Source organism: Camellia sinensis, chromosome 10, assembly GCF_055761805.1.
Source record: "Camellia sinensis isolate YWXY chromosome 10, ASM5576180v1, whole genome shotgun sequence".
NCBI classification, from domain to species: Eukaryota; Viridiplantae; Streptophyta; class Magnoliopsida; order Ericales; family Theaceae; genus Camellia; species Camellia sinensis.
In genome coordinates this window covers 127,963,005-127,978,100 of record NC_138970.1, presented here as the reverse complement: position 1 = coordinate 127,978,100, position 15,096 = coordinate 127,963,005, and the positions used below count along the sequence as shown (strand labels likewise).

At 37.9% G+C, this 15,096-nt stretch overlaps 1 protein-coding gene across 6 annotated transcripts in view; it reads left to right on the top strand.

Moving 5' to 3' along the window:
- The first annotated feature begins 1,484 nt into the window (after positions 1–1,484).
- LOC114304352 (putative protein phosphatase 2C 59) overlaps positions 1,485–15,096 on the top strand; it is a 32,484-nt gene continuing 18,872 nt past the window's right edge. The window contains exons 1-2 of one of the 6 annotated variants that reach the window (XM_082892255.1): positions 1,485–1,938; positions 2,860–2,900. In XM_082892255.1, coding sequence (XP_082748381.1) covers positions 1,837–1,938; positions 2,860–2,900 — 143 coding nt within the window. In that variant the 5' untranslated portion in view covers positions 1,485–1,836. Of the gene's footprint in view, positions 1,939–2,232; positions 2,469–2,649; positions 2,901–15,096 lie in introns of those variants that run through there. The other 5 variants (XM_082892256.1, XM_082892258.1, XM_082892257.1 and 2 more) reach the window with 5 other exon arrangements.

Here is a 15,096-nt window from a genome sequence, read left to right as displayed (position 1 = left end):
TTCTTTTCAAGAGGCTTTGGAGATAGTGGGACGAAGTTCTTCATGAATGTGCAATTTTTGAGAGTTCATGGAATTTGATATGAGCATATGCATTTTTTATTTTATTTTTTATGACTAGTTGGTTCTTATTTGTTTTTGTTATGAATGCTAGTGATCTTGATGACAACTTTGTTGGTTTGGGGTTGGCCTGGACTATTGCACATTTTGTTTTGCATTTGTACAAGTAGGAAATTCGATAGAAAGCATGGGGTGTATGATTCAAGTGGATTCTTTGATTTCTTCCCAATCATGGGTGGGTTTGGTTTACTTGATCTCCTCCTGGATTGATCACAATCAAATTGAATCAAAATGAATGTTGTATTAAAATTAATATGAATGTTATAGTTAGATTAACATTTGCAATGACAATGTTGATTGAATAAAATGATATGCGGTCCTTTGAAGCAACCAACTCTTTTTTCTCTCTTTTAAACAGGCAACAAACCATATATTGGCAAAGTGTATCCATTCAACTGGAAATTGTGTATTCATTTAACTGACAATTGAACTCTAACATTAACAATTGACAAATACGGTAATCCATTTAGAATGAAAATATTAATTTCATTTATTAGCACTACCAAGACAAATAATTTTCAGCAACTTCTACATTTGCCAAACACAAGAATAACAAACTTGATCACTACCACAACTTAATCAAACAAATTTCAATATGATCTTGTCTAACAACTAAGAAAATAAAATTACATCCATGAATACCATTCAACACCAAAAAAAGGAAACAAAATGGCATTGTCTTGTTCTAAATCAAATGGCATCTCCAGTTAGTTTCTGTTTTCAATATAGTTGTCAACTCATCAACAACATTGCTTTGATCCACTAGCTGCAGCATACCATAAAAAACAATAAGTAATGGCAATCATATAAAAAAGTAGAAATACTTATACAACATATATAATCTCATCTTTTATCCATTGATGGGTGTCAATCTAATAGATTATCTTTGGGTTCATTGACTTAACTTTCCCTTGGCTCTGTTCCGTCAAGAGTGAATTTCTTCACTTTTTGTAGAGATAAAATGCATGAAATGTGATGAGAGGCAAGTTGTTAAGAACATGAGTAAAAAATAAGCACAATACGATGTTTTAGAAACGCAATGATACAAGAATCAAAATGATGTTAAAACACAAAATTAGCACTAACTTTCAGATGGTCAGATCTTTATTTGATGCACGACGAAATTATTTATGTCCTAGAGTCATTGATTTATCAACTTCCATAGCAAGCTTAAGCATACTATGCAAGGTTTTTCGGAGGGAAACAATAAGCAAAAAAGTCATGCAATTGAATTTACCAATATAAGTAAAAAGGAATAAAAGAAGCATTAAGTAGTGACAACAGATTTTATGGTATAATAGAGTGATGAACGGCAATTGAAGAGATGAAAAGATAAAAAAAAAAGAAAAAAGAAAAAAAAATTAAGTACAACCAAATCACAATAAAATTTATTTGCTGTTGACCATTGAATATAGGGACAATTAGTACAAAGCATTTCCATAAAGCAAAATATGTTTCCAATACAAATTACTGAACTTAGGGAACTTGAAAACTCTCCCCTAAGTTAGACAGACAAAAGCCCAATACATCTACAACAAATCTAACCCAATAAATCCACAATAAAACCCCATTTCTTCTTTTTTTTTTTTATGTTTTAGAAAAAAGTTTTTTTTTTTTTTTTTTTTGCCTTTGGAGATTGGAAAAGGCCTCTAGGCGAGGAGAGGCGGCGGTAAGGCGAGGGGAGGCGTTGACAGCATCAATGTGTTGCACCTGTTGAGTATGGTTGCCATTGTCAAGGAAAATTTCGCGGTCATCATCAGAATTTTCTTTCCAATTTTCTTGGCCTCTCTTGCTTCATCATCATCAGCACACTCAAACAAGGTGGTGAGTTCAATTTCTGTTCTTCCACTTTCCTAGTCTCTGAACAAAAAGTCTTCACTCTAGGATTCTTTATCCCCTAAAGGCCTCTTCTAATCTCTGTTCGTCATTTCTCTATTCGCCTCTTTGAAGAGAGGTGAGGGTTCAAAATCTCAAATGAGGCTAAAAAGAAAAATAAAAAGAAAAAAAAAAAGTTCAAAACGACGTCGTTTGGGACTACCACAAAGAGGGCTGTAGGAAAGTGTAGCAGGTGATCCGAACTCTTTATTTATAGCCTTTTTGACCATTTCTTTTCTCACCTATATTTGTCATACCCGCCAACCCCAACAAACCAAACACAGACAGCATCTCAATCTAATCGTCATCCACCAATTTTTTTTATTTTTTTAATAATTTAAAATTTATTTTTATAATTCCTAAATCCACATATTTCCAAGATTCCAGATTTTAATTTCATTTTCAACCAATTCCAAAAGAAAACTTTCTACTCTCTCCCTCTCATGCCTTTTCATCTCTCCAATTCCCTCCTTCAGGTTCTCTCTCTCTCTCTCTCTCTCTCTCTTATATGTATCTATATGTATATGTGTATTATGTTTGAGTGTGTATTTGTTCGTGATTACTTTTGATATGTGATTTATTTTTATTTTTATTTGATTCGATTGGAAAGATCTGTTGCTGGGTTTTTTGAAATTGAAATTGAAATTGTTTTTACAGGTTGATTTTGATTGTATGTGGATGTGGAAATTATGATTCTTCTGTAGATAAAATTTTTCGTATCTGCTATTGAGGATATATAAACATATCCTATATATATATACATATAATTGTGTTGGCACGAGAGGGTGCAGAGTTGGGGATTTTGAAGAGAAAAATCAAGCAATAGTTATGGGATATCTCAATTCCGCTTTGTCATCTTCTAGCCAGGTTTATGCTGACGATGCACCCGTTACCGGTGGTGGTCTAAGGTAACAATTAAGATTCTCTCTCTCTCTCTCTCTCTCTATGTATATATATTCACTCTGTCCTACAATAATAGTCCTTTTAGAATTCTAATTTTTTAGTGGTACATGTAATTATTGTTTTGAAATCAAATCAAATTATATTAATTCACCATATTGTTCCTTTTATTCGCGTTATTGAATATATTTATAATTAATTTTAAAGGGTAATTTTGAAATTCTCTAGAGTTTTATGTTTTGACTTTTTAAAATAGACAAATATTTTGGAACATTCAGAAAAGGGAAGATGGACAAATAATATGGGGCGGAGGAAGTTTTAGAAATGGTGGCACATGTGATGCATGTGCATAAGGTCGTTTTGTTTCAGAGATTGTGAAATGTATGCTTGAATTTAGAATTTGAAACATTTTATGAATGTTAAAAGATCAAAAGTTTTTTCTTTATATATAATATAGATATACTAGTTGTGGGTGCACACACGTTGCGCGTGTGAATGTGTGTAGTTTAGGAATGGGAAAGATGGATAGTTGAAATTTTGAGTATTTGAATCAATTTTCTCACATAGATAGTTTTTAAACGGTCACGGGAATTTTTGGAAAAGCAAAATGTGTGACAAATCTGCACTAAGTCAGGTGTAGGCTTTATATAATAGTATAGATTGTGTTTGTGTTATTTGTCTATTGAAATGATTTTAGTCGGGATTTGGGGGTTGAATCCAACTTGTAGTAATTATGCATTTTGGATGATGTTGACGGTTGATGAAAGCTTCTTAATCTGCATATTAATTGTCATTAGTGATCTTTGTAGAATTGTCCATTTATTATGAATTTTGTTTTATTAATGATGTACATATATCACATTTGATTACCATGTTTTGTATAAGGGAGAAAAAATGAGGATTTTATATGGATTAGAATTTGTAGTGGTTACGAATTTGTGAGAAACATGAAAGAAAAAAGGAGTTATGTCTTAGTTGGATGTTATGGGTAGTTTTTAGAATGATTGAATTTGAAGTGGTCGTGTGAAACTTTCAGATTTACTGTCAACTTAAATGTTCTCCTTGGTCAAATGGCAGGGTTATAATAGAACTCAAAAAATATGATAGAGCTTCAAAAAAAGAGAATCTCTAACTCATATTTATGAGATGATAAAAAATGGCAAAGACTATGCCAAGAATTGGTTCATGTAGGAATGGATGTATTGGTTCACGTAAGAATACACGTAGAATACCAAAGAGAGTTATTCATGTTCAAGCAAGTTCCAATAATACCATTGTGACTATTATAGATGTAAGAGGTTGGGTGGTTTCTTGGTCCTGTGCCAGTGCTTGTGGATTTAGGGGTACAAAAGGAGGGACATGTTTTGAGGCATATCTATTTCTTCATATTTGGGCTTCTATGAAGTTTCTTTCTTTGATGCAACTTATAAAAATCGTTGTTTTAGACGATGCATATGGAGAAAGCCTATTTTCATTATCTACAAATAACCAAGTTATTAATGACTGGACGAAACCAAGAATTAACCCCTTATGTCTGAAATTATAGATCTTCTTTACGATCAAACAATTCCAATTAATTGAGTGTGATTGTATGTGTGATAGCATCTAGTATACCAGAAGAAATATCAATGAACCCCATTATTGCATTTGCTCAGGATACCTTATTTTAGTTGCTAGGGTCTATTTCTTAGTTCAAGATCCCTCTTACTAACTGGAATAAAATAATTAGTAGATCTATTCCATCCAAAATGGAAATGGGCTAGGGTTATGAACTTATAATCTATAATCTGATGATCGAGTCAATTCCATGATTATAAGTTCATTCCATACCAGACTAGACCGAAATAGGAATACACATTCTCATTATGAGAAGGGGTTATTCGAGTGTATCTAAATAGATACTATGCTTACATATGGATCCCTACATTCCATTTAGGATTAGGAATAGATTTGGTCATTTTATTTCTATGTTTCCATACATAACCAAAGAATGGAAAAGATTCTTTCAGAGTCTTAGGTCCCAGAAGTGCACTTTCACGCAATTCACAGGGTTCAACAAACAATTGATATTTCACGATCAATGGTGTAATTCTCTTTGTAGTAGCGATCCCCCTTATGAAATTTTTGTAATTGGGTTAACCATACACTTCGCGTGTTTCTAGCGATTCACATAGCATCATCATGATCCTCTTATTTTTATTTCTTGAACCAAGAGATCCATGAATCGGGATCTTGATGCACCAAGAGAGGGTGTTCCATTTCTAATAACAATCCTATTTGTTTGACACATGTCAACATCCTTATGAAGAAACAAAACTATTTATGCAAGCTAGAAAATGAGAAAAGTCACGTAATCATACTTTGTCATGTTTGACATGGTTTAAATATCACCATGTCAACCAAAATGATCGTGCAGTCTGAATATTAGAGATCTTTTGTCACGACCCAACCCTAGGGGCTTAGGGCTAGAATCGTAACTCACTACTTTATTCTAATCGTGGCAAATTAAATGGCGTAGGCCGAGGCAAAAGGAAATAAAAATAATTAAATAGAAAATTTACTTCATTTTACTATTTTAATAAGAGAAAATACATCTATAGGGTTTTTATTATTTTATTATTCAGTGACCGGCCCTGAGTAAAACTAAAAGGAAGTGAAAATAAAAAAAAGAAAAGAAAAACAAAACAATGGTTCAACATTAAATTCTCGTGCGAGTTCTACTATGTGAGGTTATGGGTCTCCCTTACATCTCATCACCTGAAAGGGTAATAGCTATAAGCACACAGCAGAGTGAGAAATATTATGCCAAGAGTATCGGGAATACAAAATAACCATGGATAGTTATTTAAGCCAAAATAGTAATAGAACGTAATTTGAATAAACAAATGATTTAAAGTGGCAGAAACTGAAACACAGAAATTATGTAATTAAATAATTATAACCACGGTACAGAACAGAACAGATTAGAGGTCACTGGAGTGACTGTTAGAACAGAGGTCAATGGATCCATGACAAATAGAGGACCACAAAGTGGCCAAATAGAGGCCAATGGTTGTTTAAGTCCCCCAAGGCATTGGACTCCCGTGGTGGTACTTACAAAACGTAATTGTTTATAAGATCATTGTCAAATACTTTCTAAAATTTAAACAAATATATCCATGGGTTTCATTTTAAACAAATAGAGTTCAAAAAATGACCCATGTAATTGAAATATTAATATAATTTATAAAACATAACTTGTATAAAATAAATTATGATAAGTTAAAACATGCGTAAAATATATTATGGTGACTCAAGATATAATATAAGTCACCTTAATATTGAGGCTTACTACTTCCTTCCTATTTCCATTGTTTTTTCCCGGTTCTTCCCTTGCTCTCTGTTTTTGTTGATTCTTTTTTTTTCTTCTTCAGTGTTTTTCGTTAACACTACTACACAGCACCTTCTCCCTTTTATACATGTATCTAGGTGATGACTCATCCTACCTAATGGCCCTAAGGATGATGAATCGCCTCTCCTTCCCTAATCCTAGGTGTACAGATGGCTTCTATTCATTCTTCTCAACATATTTGCAAATCTTTATAATTAATTATTACTTAATTAACGTGAAAATTATTTATTATATTTATTATATTTTATTTTATTTTTATTTATTATCTTTAACTCTAATTTGGCCCAACTAGTATTATAATTCCATATTTGTGTTAATTTGGCGCTAAATAATAATCCCTAATTAATCCCATATTTGATAACCCAATGCCAAATTAGATTTATATATTTATTTATTATTTTTTATTCATTTAATAATATATTATCACATACAATCATAATTATATTTATATATAGCTATAAATATTTATGTAGTATTTAATTAAACATTCAGGGTGTCACATTTCTCCCCTCCTAAATAGAAGTTTGTCCCCAAACTTGAGGTACCGTAATTTTCGAAAAGGTGTGTATTTGGCTCGCATTTGACTTTCCATTTCTCACGTAGCTGCTTTGACTCGATGATTTCTCCACAAGACTTTTACTAGAGGTATAGTCTTGTTTCGGAGAACTTGATCGCGACGATCGAGAATTTGCACTGGTTGCTCTTCATAAGAGAGATCCTTTTGAACTTCTTGGTTCTCATAATCAACATGTTCTGGATCTCGAAGATACCGTTGAAGCATCGAAACGTGAAACACGTGAACGTTGGATAGTTCAGGCGGTAGTGCAAGGCGATATGCTACAAGACCAATCCTTTCCAGTATCTCAAATGGCCTAATGTAACGTGAGTTTAACTTTCCTCGCTTTCCAAATCGGGTAACTCCTCTTGTTGGTGAGATCTTGAGGAACACATGATCCCTTACTTGAAATTCCAAGTCCCGTCTCCGTGTATCTGCATAACTTTTCTGGCGGCTCTGGGCAGTGCGAATTTGCTGCTGGATGAATTGGATTTTATCACTTGTGATTTGCACGATCTCGGGGCCTAACAGTTTCCTGTCCCCGACTTCCGTCCAAAATAGAGGTGATCGACATCTCCTTCTATACAAAGCTCCGTACTGTGCCATTCCAATGTGTGCTTGATAGCTATTGTTATAGGCAAATTCTAGTAAAGGTAGGTGTTCATCCCAGTTACCTTTTTGAGGTCCAACACGCATACATGTAACATGTCTTCCAATGTCTGGATTGTTCTTTCGGATTGCCCATTAGTTTATGGATGATAAGCCGTGCTAAACTTCAGTGTGGTTCCCAAAGCTTCTTGCAATTTGTTCCAGAAGTGAGACACGAAGCGGGGGTCTTGGTCAGATACGATTGAAATTGGGGTGCCATGCAAACGAATAATTTCCTTGATGTATAAAGTGGCAAACTTATTAAGGGAGTACATGATTTTAATTGGTAGAAAATGGGTCGACTTTGTCAATCAGTCTACTATAACCCATACTGCATCATTCTTTGAAAATGACTGTGGTAGCCCGACCACGAAGTCTATAGTAATGTGCTCCCATTTCCATTCAGGAATAGGGAGTGGTTGCAGCAGTCTTGTAGGTCTCTGATGTTTTGTTTTAACACGCTGACAATGCAGACATTTGGAGACATGGCTTGCTATGTCTTTTTTAATTCCTGTCCACCAATAGTGTTCCTTCAGATCATGGTACATCTTTGTTTTGCTAAGGTGGACTTCAAATCTCAAGTTATGAGCTTCCACCAATATCTTTTTCTTGAGTTTCGGAATGTCGGGTACGCAAATTCGATTTTGAAATTTTAGTATCCCATTGCTTATAGTGAAATCAGGATCAGGCGTACTCTGCTCCTCGTACTTTTTCTTCAAAAGTTTATCTTCACATCGGTGTGCTCTAATTTCTTCAATCAAGGTAGGTTCCACGGTTATGTTGGCAAGTAGTCCATTGATCTTGCGGGAAACGAGAGTACATGCCAAACCTCTGGTCGCCTTTCGGCTCAGTGCGCCTGCCACCACGTTAGCTTTGCCTGGATGGTGATGGATCTTTACATCATAGTCTTTCATGAATTCTAGCCACTCCCGTTGTCTCATATTCAGTTCCTTCTGTGTGAACAGATATTTAAGACTTTTATGATCAGTGTAAATCTCGCAGCTTGCACCGTAGAGATAATGACGCCAGATTTTGAGGGCAAAGATCACCGCAGCCAATTCCAGATCATGTGTTGGGTAGTTCTTCTCATGAGTCTTTAGTTGGCGTGAGGCATAAGCAATGACTTCTCCATTTTTCATAAGAACACAACCCAAACCACTGTATGAGGCATCACTATAAATTACGAACCCATCTGCTTCTGTAAGGAGTGCTAGTATAGGAGCTGACACAAGTCGACTTTTTAATTCTTGAAAGCAACGCTCTTGTTTGTCAGTCCATTCAAAGGGTGTATTTTTTTGAGTTAACTGGGTCAAGGGTGATGCTATTTTTGAGAAATCTCGCACGAAGCGTCGATAATAGCCAGCTAGACCCAAGAAACTTTGTATTTTTGATACATTAGTAGGTCGTGGCTAGTCCACGATTGCTGCAACTTTTTGGGGGTCAATCGAGATGCCATCTTTGTTAATGACGTGACCGAGAAAGTGTACACTAGTGATCCAAAATTCGCATTTCTTCAACTTGGCATAAAGTTTGTGATCACATAGTGTTTGTAGAACCGTTCGCAAGTGCTTCTCATGGTCTTCCGGTGACTTGGAGTATATGAGGATGTCATCAATGAAGACGATGACAAACTCATCAAGATAAGGTTTGAACACTCGGTTCATGAGGTCCATGAAGGCTGCTGGAGCATTTGTGATGCCAAAAGGCATGACAAGAAACTCGTAGTGCCCGTAACGGGTTCTGAAGGCAGTCTTTTCGTTTTGACTTTTAGTTGGTGATAGCCCGATCGCAAGTTGGTTTTGAGAATACTTGGGCGTCTTAAAGTTGATCGAACAAGTCATCGATTCGTGGCAAAGGTTACTGATTCTTGATGGTGGCCTTGTCCAGCTCCCGGTAATCGATGCATAATCTCATCGTGCCATCCTTTTTCTTCACGAACAATACTGGAGCTCCCTAGGGTGAGGTACTAGGTCGAATGAAACCTTTGTCTAGGAGTTCCTGGAGTTGAGTCTTCAGCTCTTTCAATTCTGTCATCGACATGCGATAAGGAGCTTTTGACATGGTTGTGTGCTAGGTTGGGTATCAATGGTGAATTCGATTTTCCGATCAACCGGGATGCCAGGTAGATCTTCAAGAAAGACATTCGGGAATTCTCGAACCACGGAGATTGCATCAACGGTGGGGGCCTCTTTTTGTGTATCAATCACATAACAGATACAACTATAACCACTCTTTCTTAGAAGTCGTTGGGCTGTCATGGAGGATATAATACAGGGAGGGTTGGAAACTCCAGTCCCATCAAAGATAAGTTCGGGTTGGTTTGGTAACCTGAGGGAGACCTTTTTGGCTTTACAATTAACAGAGGCGTGGTTGGCAGCCAGCCAATCTATACCTAAGATCACATCAAAGTTCCTAATGTGGAGGGGGATCAAGTCTACATATAAGGTTTTGCTTTTTAAAGATATAGTACATGATCTGTACACATCAGTACTACAGGCAGACTTACTAGAAGGAAAAGACAGACAATATATATGAAGCTTGGGTAACCAGCTTAGGGTATGATGAGATATCACCCCTTATTTATAAATGAAGATTTAGGGTTTACAAAGAAGACAATTACAAGATAATCCCTGAGTGCGTAAAAATGATTACAGATCCTAGAGACTTTCGGCTAATATAATATGCTAAGTGCCTTTCGGTGATTATAATATGTCAACACTCCCCCTCAAGCTGGTGCGAAGATATCTTTCATGCCCAGCTTGCCTAATATGTCATGAAACGGTTTATTCCCAATTCCCTTGGTGAGAATGTCAGCAAGTTGTTCACCAGACTGAACAAAAGGAGTACAAATGGTACCACTAGTGAGTTTCTCCTTAATGAAGTGGCGATCAATCTCAACATGTTTTGTCCTGTCATGTTGAACGGGATTGTGAGCAATGTTGATGGCGGCCTTATTATCACAGTATAACCGCATGGAGTCCGTCTGAGCAATACCTAGATCACTCAACAATAATTTGATCCATAAAAGTTCACACACACCTTGTGCCATAGCTCTAAACTCAGCTTCTGCACTTGACCTGGCAACCACATTCTGTTTCTTACTCCTCCAAGTAACTAGGTTGCCGCCGACAAATGTGCAATACCCTGAAGTTGATCTCCTATCAGTTACTGACCCAGCCCAGTCAGCATCTGTATAGGCTTCTACACGAAGATGATCATACTTTGAAAAATACAGACCCTTACCAGGAGCAGACTTCAAATACCTCAAGATTCTCATGACAGCCTCAAAGTGAATCTGATGAGGAGCATGCATAAACTGACTAACTACACTGACAGCAACAGCAATATCAGGACGTGAGTGAGATAGGTAAATGAGCTTACCCACTAAACGTTGATAGCTCCCCCTATCCACAATTTCTCCTCCTTCATCATCCCCCAATTTCTGATTGGGTTCCAGTGGGGTGGCACATGCCTTGCAGCCAAGCATCCCAGTTTCCTTCAACAGGTCAAGCACATATTTTCTCTGTGAGATAAATATCCCATCCTTAGAGCGAGCAACTTCAATTCCCAGAAAATACTTCAAGCTTCCCAAGTCTTTGATTTCAAACTCTTTGGCTAAATATTTCTTCAACAGAGGTATTTCCCCACTATCATTGCCTGTAAGAACTATGTCATCTACATAAACAATAAGTGCTGTAGTCTTACCGCATGAGGAATGTTTCACAAATAATGTGTGATCTGTCTGACTTTGTTTGAAGCCAAATTTAATCATAGCCTGAGTGAATCTCTCAAACCAAGCCCTTGGAGACTGTTTGAGACCATATAACGACTTCCGAAGTTTGCATACTTTCCCTTCTGTTTGATGATTCTCAAAACCCGGAGGAATGTCCATATATACTTCTTCTTCGAGGTCACCATGGAGAAAAGCATTCTTGACATCAAACTGATAAAGCGGCCAATCTAGATTAGCTGCTAGAGAAAGAAGTACTCTGACTGAATTCATTTTAGCCACGGGTGCGAAGGTCTCCTGATAATCAATGCCATATGTCTGAGTGAACCCTTTTGCCACAAGTCTTGCCTTGTAACGCTCAATAGACCCATCTGCTTTGTGTTTCACAGTATATACCCATTTACAGCCCACAGGTCGTTTGCCCGTAGGTAACTCGGTCAATTCCCAAGTGCCATTCTTCCTAAGTGCTTTCATTTCCTCAATCATGGCTAGTTTCCACTCAGAGATAGCAAGAGCATCCTGAAAATGGTTAGGAATGCTAACAGAGGAAATATTGGACACAAATGCTCTATATGAGGATGACAAATGAGAGTATGATACAAACTGTGAGATAGGATGTTGAGTACAAGATCTCACACCCTTTCTTTTGGCAATAGGAACATCAAGATCAATGGACTCACGAGATTCAAAATTACCTAGACTCTCATCAGAAGCAGGAGATGACAGTGGAGTAGCAGAAACGGTCCCGTGTATCCAGTTAACTTGTTTTCTGTCGATGTCCCGGATATAAACATGTCCATCCTTATTCTTGGTGACAGTGGGTTCTATAGTTCCAGGTGGTGTGGGTTCTATAGTTCCAGGTGGTGCAAGAACAACTGGTTCTATCATAGGAGGCACAGGACTCACTTCTACCATAGGAGGCACAGGACTCACTTCATACCAAGGCTCCCCCGGAAGTGAGGTCGGGGACACCGGAGAGGACAAAAAATAGGACTGGGACTCAAAGAAAGTGACATCCATGGACACAAACCACTTACGAGAAGAAGGGTGGTAACATTTATACCCCTTTTGAGTAGGAGAATAACCAAGGAAAACACACTTGAGGGAGCGAGGGTCCAACTTACCACGAGAGGGAGAGTGATTATGGACAAAACAGACACAACCAAATATTTTGGGAGGAATAGAAAACAAGGACTGAGAACCGAGGAGGACGTGAAGCGGAGCCTGTTTGTCCAAAACCTGGGTAGGGAGACGATTAATAAGATAGGCAGCGGTGAGAACGGCGTCGCCCCAATAGGGTCGAGGCACGTTCATAAAAAAACACATGCACCGAGCCATGTCAAGAAGATGCCGATTCTTGCGTTCGGCCACCCCATTTTGTTGAGGGGTATTGGTACAAGAGGTCTGATGGATAATGCCATGAGTAGAGAAATATTGTCCTAACCCAGAATCTATGTATTCCCCGCCATTATCAGAACGAAATATTTTGATAGTGGCCCCAAACTGAGTACAAATCATCTTATGAAAAGTGCGAAACACAGAGAAAACTTCACTCTTATCTTTCATGAGATACACCCAAGTAGTACGAGAAAAATCATCAATAAATGTAACAAACCAGCGATGACCTTTCACAGACAGAACACGAGAGGGACCCCAAACATCAGAGTGTATTAATGAAAAAGGAACTAAGCTTTTATTCAAACTGGGAGCAAAAGAAGCTCGATGTTGTTTTCCAAGTTGACAAGACTCACAAAGAAAGTCAGACACATGATGATTTGCGAAACTAGAAGGAAATAAATGCTTAAGTAAATGAAATGAGGGATGCCCAAGACGTCGATGCCACAGCCATACATCAGCGGGGGTAGGAGAAGACGGGGTGGAAGAATAAGCAAGTTTGTCCGGTTGATCTAGGAAGTAGAGACCATTTTCTGCACTACCACTGCCAATCGTCCTCCCCGTGACAAGGTCCTGAAAAAGACAATGATCAGGAAAAAACGTCACACAACAATTCAAATCCTGGGTAAGACGACTTAAGGATAACAGATTAACAGAAAACTTGGGAACATGGAGAACAGAAGATAGATGCATGGTAGGAGTGACTTGGACTAAACCTTTTCCAGAAATAGAAGAAACAGTTCCATCGGCAATCCTAACTTTGTCCTGACCTGAAGAGGGCTTATAGGCAGAGAAAAGATCAGAGGAGCCAGACATATGATCTGAGGCACCAGAATCAATAATCCAAGGCAAAGATGTATGACACAGGAAAGCACAAGGAGAAGGGACTAAGTTACCTGAGCGGGCAAAGGACGAGGAAGCGGTACTGAGAGCAGTAGAAGATCGGCGGTCCAACAATTGGCGCAAAGCATCCTCCAGCTCAGTATCAGAAGCTTGGGTAGCAGAAGTGGAATTAGAATCAAGGGTATCAACGGCACTCGACTGATGAGCCCGGGAATAGGAACCACGTCCTCGAGAGTGGCCTGACCGACCTCCTCGAGAACCCGACCGATCATTTCGACCCCCAGATGGAGTCCCATGAAGCTTCCAACATGTCTCACGAGTATGCCGCGGCTTTTTTGCAATAATCACAGAACACAGACTCCTTAGCAGTAGACGGAGGAGGCAGGCTGAGGCTATCTCGAGGAGTAGACAGTAATGCGGAACGGTCAGTAGAGACAGGGGACATCATAGCAGACCGACGACTCTCCTCATTTTGGACATAGGCAAATGCCTCTTGCAGTGAAGGAAGAGTGTCCATACTCAGAACTCGACCCCTAACTGGATCATACTCCATATTTAGGCCAGCCAAAAATTTAAAGACCCGTTCCCGTGCGATGAACTTCTTGTACCCGATAGAATCAGTAGGGCAAACGGGCTTATAGTCTTCCAGGTGGTCAAGGCGTTTCCAGCCGTTGGTGAGGAAAGTGAAGTACTGAAGAACAGTCTGCTCCCCCTGAAGTGTGCTCTCAATAGAGCGACGCAACTCAAATGCCTGTGAAAAATTTCCTTTGCGGGAATAGGTAACAGCCACAGCCTCCCAAATGTCCTGGGCAGTCTCTATAGACAAGTAGCCCTCACCAAGTTCTGGAACCATCGAATGGATAAGCCAACTCATAATCAAAGAGTTGTTAATCTCCCATTGGTCATAACTTGAGTCAGTGGTACTAGGTGCCTGTATCCTGCCATCAACATACCCCATCTTCCCTCTGCTCTTTAAAAACAAAGTCAAACTTTGAGACCATGCTAGGTAGTTCTGACCATTAAATAGAGAGGTGGTGATTTTCAGACTAGGGTTGGGGTTCTCAATCATGGTAGTAGGTAGAATGAGACTCTCACTTTTTGGTGTTTGAGACGAAGAGGACACACTAGTGGAATCTGTCATGGATACAATACTACCAAACCCGCAACAAATTAGTGGAAATCACAAACCCGGAAGGTGGTAGTGAGATAACAGGCACAATAATCACTATAAAGACATACAAAATACAAAATTAAGAAACCATTTTTTTTTTTTTTTTTTTTTTTTTTTTTTTTTGTTTTTTGTTTTTTTTTTTTTTTTGTTTTTTTTTTTTGTTTATTTTATTATATTATTTTTTATTTATTTGAATTTTTTTTTTTTTTTTTTTTTTTTTTTATATGTTGAGTTATTTATATATACATGTATTTATATATAAATATATATATCAGACTATAGTTATATATCTATATCAGGATATATATATATATATATATTATATGTACCTAGATCAGAGGACGACGAGGACGAGGGTGAGGACGACAAGGACGAGGGCTGAGACGAGCGACGAACTGCGGGAGAAGATCGACGAGCGACGAACTGCGATGAAGATCGACGAACTGCGATTGATGAAGACGAGCGACGAA